At 34.1% G+C, this 8,318-nt stretch overlaps 1 protein-coding gene across 1 annotated transcript; it reads left to right on the top strand.

Annotated features, from left to right (window-relative positions):
• The first annotated feature begins 1,523 nt into the window (after positions 1 to 1,523).
• Positions 1,524 to 6,961, top strand: LOC120329381 (lens fiber major intrinsic protein-like). Its single transcript, XM_039395989.2, has 6 exons — positions 1,524 to 1,752; positions 2,554 to 2,727; positions 4,158 to 4,282; positions 4,638 to 4,802; positions 5,292 to 5,372; positions 6,133 to 6,961. Exons 1-6 carry the CDS (start codon positions 1,692 to 1,694, stop codon positions 6,334 to 6,336), a joined length of 810 nt encoding a protein of 269 aa, XP_039251923.2. The 5' UTR covers positions 1,524 to 1,691; the 3' UTR covers positions 6,337 to 6,961.
• Positions 6,962 to 8,318: the final 1,357 nt, after the last annotated feature.

Here is an 8,318-nt window from a genome sequence, read left to right as displayed (position 1 = left end):
CTTTTTAGCTAACGATTGAGCACGTTCGTGATACCAGTTTACTCGCAATGGTAAGGTGCAGGAAGCATAAAGTTCGGTTAAAGTCAGTGTATAGCAAATATATTATAAAGCTCGTTTTCAAGGAAATTCTGCAGTATTTATAGATAAATGTAGGTATTCCCTTCCTGTCTCTCCACGGAGGGCCTGTATACCAAGTTTGGTCTCTAAAAATAGACATTAAGTACGAAATGAACTCAAATCTTGACTGTCCGCCCAAAACAAACATGTTTTGTTCTCAGGGCTACGGTTGCACAGCGATTACATTTTTGAGGCACGGAGAGACTTATTTGGCATAGAATTATGGCAAAATCTGAATTAGTTGCAATCTGTGTTGTTATATTTGTTGCATATAGAGATGCCGATGTTTTAAATTATCGATTCACCTATATCGCATCGTAGGCCTACGCCCTACAGTCCATTTAAACCCCTCAGACAGAAAGGAAAAGAATGAAATGACGTTTCAAGTTACGTAGCTGTCCTTCAAAAAGATTTGTGTTTGTTATTCTGCTGTAACAGATCATATTCTATGTTCATTGTTTCAAGTAATTCGAGTTGGAAGTTATGTGTAATTAAAGCCGTGTGTAATAGTACAGAATACCGAATCTGTTGATGTGAAATATATGCAGGACATATTTCGTTTACAATCCGTGCATGGCAAAATATCTGGCACGAATTCATTTTCACGAATTTTGATTGAAGTAACGTTTTCTACTGCTAATCAATATGCGGAAGAAGCAAGTCACTGCAATCGTTGTTCGCCAAGATTTTAACGCAAGGCGAAATAAAGGTGTTTATTAATATTTAAACTTAGAATTCTGACCACGTTCTTTAACGTAAGATATAAGTGCATTGTTGCGGTTCAAAATTGAATGATTTATTTGCACTCACAGTGCAACTGCATATATTATTAAGCTTTGTAAGCGTGCATGTATTGTTGACTTTTGTATCATTCAATATTTACCCATATGCTGCAAATATTCAGTGAGCTAGGTTATTCGCAAAGCATGTTATCTTTTCCATCTTACTGTGAGCAGTGCCATAAAATATGGATGCGTTTCTGTCAGAAATGTGGAAAATGTATTTTGTGTCCAGGAAATCGCCATTAATAAATGCGCCGTGCGCGGGTAGTTTGTATATAATTATCATTTCGAATTTTTGAAATTCAAATAGAAAATCGTTGTCGTCGCATATCGCATTATACGAATGCTGTTTAAGGTCGTTTTTACTCTACGCATGAAGTGTTTGTGGGCCCATATACTCGAGTGCGCATGCTCGGGTAAGTTCAGTGTTTCCCGTTATGATGCTGAAGCAAGCGGATTTCTCTTCGTATGGCGAAGTTGTTCGTATGTTCGTCTCTAAGCATATTACGAATAAACAGAACAGAAGGCTGATCGCTCACAGCGTGGATTATTATTTCAGCATAAACAATTTTCGTATAACGTTAAACTTAAGTTCAGTGTATTTTTACTGGTATGTTATTGCATTTGTAATATGTGTTATTAAGTCCTATTTTTAGTTCTACTTGAAAGTGATAATATCTGTGGCATATAATTACAAAATTAAAACCATTTTAATTACACTTACGAAAGGATTCGAATATTACATAGAACTACAGAACAAAACTAATCTACCCGCACACTTAGAATAACATCATGGATTGGGGGGAGTTGAAAACAAAAGAATTTTGGGTTGCTATTTTCGCGGAATTTCAAGGTAAAGTCGAAATTTATAATACTGAAGCCTACTAACATTCACATGGTAGATATCATTAGTATAGAGCACTTGTTCTTAACCACCGGTCCGCTAGGTATTTTCTAATATTATATTTCAATTGCGAAATGCAAGGCCTAGATGCCCTGCAATTTTATTTTGCTAGTTTTACCTTCTATTGATGCGTAAACCAAACTTGGTCCGAGGTCCTACGCCCATTTCAAACCCTGGACGGCTTTATGTTTCAATAAGTCTATGAGAGCACGTAGTACTGGCCTGGATAAATTTTAATTGATGATTGAGCTTTCCGTCAATACCACGTTGATGTCGGAACATAAAGATTTGCCATTGTCAAAGTTTTGGGTATCGCTTTAAAGAGAATATCCTAAGCTCAGTGACAAAGCCAAAGTATTATTGCTTATTTTTTGTACAACTTACTCATTTGAGAAAAGTTTTTCAATTGAATTGTCTGCTTTGGAATTGCATACTTTTGACGCAATTACATTCGGTCAAATATTTTTGTGTTTGGGTGGATTTTGAAGGTTCACCGGCCCGCAAAATTAGTTTTGAAATATTCCCAGTCCGCAAAAAAGGTTGAGAACCACTGGCATAGAAAATTAGTTGATCCGTTCAGAAATCCAACACAATCCTTCTTAAATCCACAACCTCAAGTGCACACGCACAATAATAGTTCGTTAGTAACGCAGAAATGTTATGATAGTTAGATATTTCGTGGAGTTCATTTTCCGGAGCTTAGTTCTGTTTAAACAAACTAAATGAGTTTGCTGTTCTCTTGTTTTACAGCTACTCTACTTTTTGTTCTGATCGCAACTGGAAGTGCAATGTCATTGAATAATTCAAGTTATTTACACATCGCTCTCACATTCGGTTTAACAATTGCAACCCTCGTTCAAGCGATTGGTCATATATCAGGAGGTCATATAAACCCTGCTGTAACAGTTGCAATGATGGTTACGAGTAAGTATTTAGGGGCATGAAGGAATATATAGGCTTGTTGTTGTTTGTATGGTGGACGACAGCTTATCTTTTATCGTTAAACGACGAATACAACGGTAGCACCCTTTACCCCCCACCCCATCAACAAAAATCTGTGTTAGACACTTTAACGAGACAATGTCTTTATTATCCAACGTACGATCACGGTACTATACGATACCCCACGATGCAATACGATAATCTAATCATTACATATTAAATAGCTTATATACTATTTAGCAATGGATGAGCATGACCTAATCAAGTGTGGAACCAAGAAAATTTCATTAAAACTGGTTAGCCATTGAGAAATAAACGGCTTGGTGCAACTTAACTCAATTATGTTCAGTTAAAAACAAGTTATGACAGTTTATAATTCTAAGAAAATCTAAATTATCTGGTTTTTACTGCGTTTAATATTATTAATTTGCAAAACAACTGTAAAATCTTACTAAAATAACAAGACGAACCCTAAAAGTACATACGAAGAACGAAAATATATTTTGAATTGCGAAAAATAATTTTTGATTTACCCAAAGGAATCGACGAAAAATTATCGATGGCAAGGTTTATTGTAGAATAATAATCAATGGTAACAGAAAACCTCTATTTTCAGACGTTTAAAGAAAAATACGATTATCACAAGTACAACTTCGAAAAGTCCGTACTCATGAAAACAAACTCGCAAATTTACAAGCACGACCACCAATTTGAGTTATCTCAAAAGTACATTAGCCCAAATAAATCATTCCACTACCAGAAAATTACATTCTTGCGAAAGTTCATTTTCGTTCAAAACTTTGTTTACGTAAAAAAAATTTGTTTTGTTTTCGTTTTATCTTTTTATATTTCATTTTTATTTGTTTACGCCAAAGTACATTCTCTCAAAAGAATTATTGGCACGAAACTATATTCTTGCTAAAGTTCGTTCTTACTAAGAGCATATATCTCCTACATATGGCTGTTATTTAAAAATGGGTTTACTTGAGTTGTCTGCTCCAAGTTGGATATGAGTCTGATGCTCAGTATCGCTGATGCTGACTTAACGGTACTCCCGTAGTATGTGTACCAGGTTAGGGTTAGGGCATAATTTTATTCCGATTTTTATTGTTTAGTTCTATTACTATTTCGGGGACTGTCTGTGTTAGCCAAGTGAATATACCCATAGGTTTCAGTCCCTTTACACAACTTGATGTAAAGTAGGTGAACAAAATTAGTTACATTGGTACACTTCTGGATCGTCGATTTAACTATAGTTTTTATTAAATTTTGAAGAGACTCAACTTATTCTGACTTTAACTGAAGTCTATGAAATATTTGACATTCGGTATAAATATTCGTTTCTCAACTAAACTTTTTTTCGTAATTATATCAAGCAATGACTATTTGATTCTGAATATTCTGGTTGGCAGGAAAAATTTCAATTTTTCGAGGAATTTTGTACGTTATTGCTCAGATGGTTGGTGCAATGTGTGGATCTGCAATACTTAAAGGAATCACTCCTGATGACATCGAAGGAAATTTAGCAGCTGATATGGTTCGAAAATATTTGAATTCGCAGTTCTAACATTTAGATTTTTGACTTTTTCGTGATTTTTAAAAATATTGAAACTTTTGGTCCAATATTTGTTTTTAACTTTAGATTATTTTTTAACCACCATTTTAAAGTGTTCTCATGGTATAAATAATATGTATGTATTTTCAAATCATTTTAATATGTTTTGTGATTTAATTAATCGCTATATAGAAAACGCCTATATGAAAAATTTAATTGATTAAAATGCAAGTAATTAGAAATAGCAGATTTTTACCCAAATTTTTATTAACTAATTACCAACTATTAGACTATTTTCGCAGAACTTAGGTAAATTGTTATAATTTCTTCATTCCAGATAATGCCTGGTGTCAGCGTTGGAGCGGGTTTTGGTGTCGAATTTTTAATTACTTGGCAATTTGTAATGACAGTATTTGCCACAACCGATCCTAACAGAAAAGACTTGATGGGATCTCCGGCACTTGCTATAGGAATTTCTATTGCTATCGGACATTTATTTGCGGTGTGTGTATATACGTAATAAACCACAGTCATTTTAAAATCATTCCACTTAGAACAACATAAAGTGGCATAAATAAAGAATTTTTTACCTTAATACCTGTGGTGTCTAAATCTAAATTTCTGGAATCTAAATTTAGATTTTAGCTATTCTACCGATGTTAAGAGTTTTAATTAATAAATGTTTTCCATTTTTACTCTATTTGAACCTACTTTACAGTCAGCCTTTTGGTGAATATCTAGCTTTACTCGCGTTGATGTCAGAAAAAAACGTATTCTCCATTAAAATTTAAAAAAAAAATCATCATTTTTATAGTTTTAAATTTATACATGTGCCCAATTATTTTGATGAGCACTTTTAAAGCTATTTTTACTTTTAAATTCGAAATACTACCTCATTAACGCACTTTTTCTACATTTCCCCCAATCCAGCCCTTTTACATCGAACTAAAATAGTAACTTGCATAAAAGTAAATTTTTCCTTTCGCTCTAGATCGGTTATACGAACTGTGGAATGAATCCAGCAAGATCATTCGGACCAGCTGTAGTTTCGGGATTTTGGACTGACCATTGGGTAAAGTTATTTGTGTTTTCGAATCAATTGTTTATTATTTTGTTAACGTCGAATAGCAGGTTCCCAATGAATGCGTATTTTAGTTCATCTGTCGAATATGACTGAATAAATACGGCAGAATGTCACACTCAAAATAAATAAACCTCATTCAGGTTTTTAGTATCACTTATCAAGATTCGACCACTTGCCGGAGGTTTCCCAAAATGTGATGTCCCACACTTGTCATATTTGTGCAATACTTGTTCCACGTTTATCTCACATTTATCCCACACTTGTTTCATTTGTACCGGTGCGGCACGAGTGATATAATTGGGAAATGTGTGGAACAACTGTGGCAAAGGTGGCCGAGAGTATAACTGTAAAATAAGTGTGTAACGAGCAGGACAGAACCTTGTTGAGATACCGCATTTGCGCCCACTATTTCAAAGTGAATATTCAGCACATATAATTTAACAGTTTATGATTATTTATCAAAATGGTCGATGTTGATAATTCAGGACTGTGAAGTCAAAAACGCTCCGGTATACGACAGACTCAAACACTACACATTTGGATTTGGATCTATATACTATACTGATATAACAGTGGTTCTGAAATCTCTTTAAAGCCCGACCAAAATCTGGTAATTCGTTTTGACAGATTTAAATAATTTTGGCGCAACCCATTTTTGACCCGGCCATACTTCAGGGTACCCGTGCGAAGAAGAATCCAAACACGAATAACATAATTAACTCATAATATGTAACTTTGTTTTTTGAAGGTATTCTGGGTTGGACCAATTCTAGGAGGAGTACTCGCTGCTTTGCAATATGAGTTTTTACTCGCACCTTCTGCATCTGTGCAACGATTTAAGAACTACGTAACATGTAGAGACGACAAAGCTGATGGTATTATAAATGTTAACCAAGTAACAAATCCCGTCAATGTCGAAATGACGACTGAAACAAATATTTCTACGTCATAAAGTTGTCATAGAAACGATTTATTTCATCATTTGTTCATTGTATCGTTCAAAGACTGAAGTGAGTGGAATATTACCCAATGTGCCTGTTAATTTCGATTATATTATTATAACAATTGTATTGTTTCTTTTTATATTGATTTGTTTTGTTAAATAATTATTCAGGTATACTCATATGCTTGAGTGAGTACCGTCTTGTGTGGCAGTATCAAAATTACCGGTTGGCAAAACTTTAACTGAACCAAGTGGACAACAATGTCATGTATTTGCAATATGTAATATCGCTGAGTAGTCGCTGTTTTAAAATTCTCTGGTATTAATGAAATTCACTTCGTAATTTTATCTAAATATGTATTGTACAGAGTATATCATTTGAGAATGAAACAGTTTTGGCTAAGATCGCATAGGAAATATATTGAGGTTTTGAAGCGATGTTGCGGGTCTAATGAGTGGAGTGCATTACTGATGTACTAAATACCTAACTTTTACTAAATAACGTATTTTATTCATTTATTTTCTATATCAAACATATGTGCCTATTATGACGATTTAAATTCTAAACCTGTCAATGATATTCTAAATTTATTCAGTCGAGATTAAAATCAGAATAAATCATAGTTTCAAAACACATATTCTCCACTTTTACTTGTCTAACGCTTAAATGGGTTCGTATCTGCATGAGACTCAAGTGTCGGCTCAGAGTTTTTAACACATCAAGGGTTTCAGGCAAGAGCGTAGCCAGCCCAAAATTGGGGAAAGGAGAGGATTTTTTTACGTAATATGACGCTCACTCGTGCCTTTTGCTCCGAACAAAGCCAGATAAAAGTTACCACCACCCACTGATATCTAGCAATACAATAAAGAATTGCTCTACACGTACTCCGCTGTCAAAATTATCCAAGGCGCATAAGCAAGATTTTTCATCTATCTTGTTTGGTTTATTTAGCGAAAAGAATTTTAGGAAGCCAGGAAACGTCAGGTTTTCAGTAAACCGTTCAAGAATAGAGCAAAATGGTGTTGGAAAACCGTACGACTTTATGTCTCACTGCCAATGCCGTAAAATTGCATTTAAAGAAAGATGAAAATTGGTTACACCTATTGCTTCAGGACAGAAGGCCGAATGTTGAAATTTTGAAGAACTGTTATTTGAAAAAAAAATTACAAATAAATAAATATTTTTAACCTGGTTTACTAATCAAACTTTGAAGTTACTAATGGACACGGTAATTCAACAAAAGATTTTAAAAATAATGTTTTTACTCGTTAACTCAAAACTGGTTTTCTAATTGGATGTTTTGGGTTATAGACCTCGGTATTAACACGTAGGTATTTTTTAACCCAATGATAAAAATTCTTTGCCGACAACAAATCAAAGATCTGAAGTTCCTCAACACGAAAACATAGTCTAAGAGACAAATATATTGGCATTTTTCGTTGGGAAAGGGAAGAAATATCGAATGCCAGTTCGCAATTTGAACGAAAATATTATTTCCCGAAATGAAAGTATAATATGTTTAGCAGTAAATTCGAGTATTGCGGGTAAGAGTTTTCTCCGAAAATTCACACCACTTTCCATCAATTTGCGAGTTGCTGAATTTCACAATTTGAAGTTGCATAACTGTACGGTCTAATAATTCCGAAATATTTTATATATTAAATATTATTATATTATTCAAATCGAGAGAGAGATTTATTATTTTGTCAACCAAAAACAAACAGTCATCAATACGAAAAAAAATACATAACACAGATAAAATTGCTTGGGTATTGACGGGAGGGAGCGATACGACCATAAGGTCATCGAGGTCAACTCCCACCCTATTTGCTGATGTGATTAAGGTTCACATTGAGGATGACTATTAAAGTTGGTCTGTCAAATAATACTTTTAAAAATTCGATGTTATCTCAGAAAACTATTGGAAGAGCGCGTGTTTTATTGAGAACTCACTTACACAATAAAAGAGTTCTATATGCTTAGATCATCG

This window comes from Styela clava, chromosome 12, assembly GCF_964204865.1.
Source record: "Styela clava chromosome 12, kaStyClav1.hap1.2, whole genome shotgun sequence".
In the NCBI taxonomy this organism is placed as follows: domain Eukaryota; kingdom Metazoa; phylum Chordata; class Ascidiacea; order Stolidobranchia; family Styelidae; genus Styela; species Styela clava.
This window is presented reverse-complemented; position numbering and strand designations above follow the sequence as displayed.

Excerpts from the sequence above, each read along its gene's own strand:
- LOC120329381 (XM_039395989.2), top strand. The coding sequence starts at position 1,692 with ATGGATTGGGGGGAGTTGAAAACAAAAGAATTTTGGGTTGCTATTTTC. Across the intron at positions 2,728-4,157 it reads AGTTGCAATGATGGTTACGA|GAAAAATTTCAATTTTTCGA; the intron begins GTAAGTATTTAG and ends TCTGGTTGGCAG. Across the intron at positions 5,373-6,132 it reads GATTTTGGACTGACCATTGG|GTATTCTGGGTTGGACCAAT; the intron begins GTAAAGTTATTT and ends TGTTTTTTGAAG.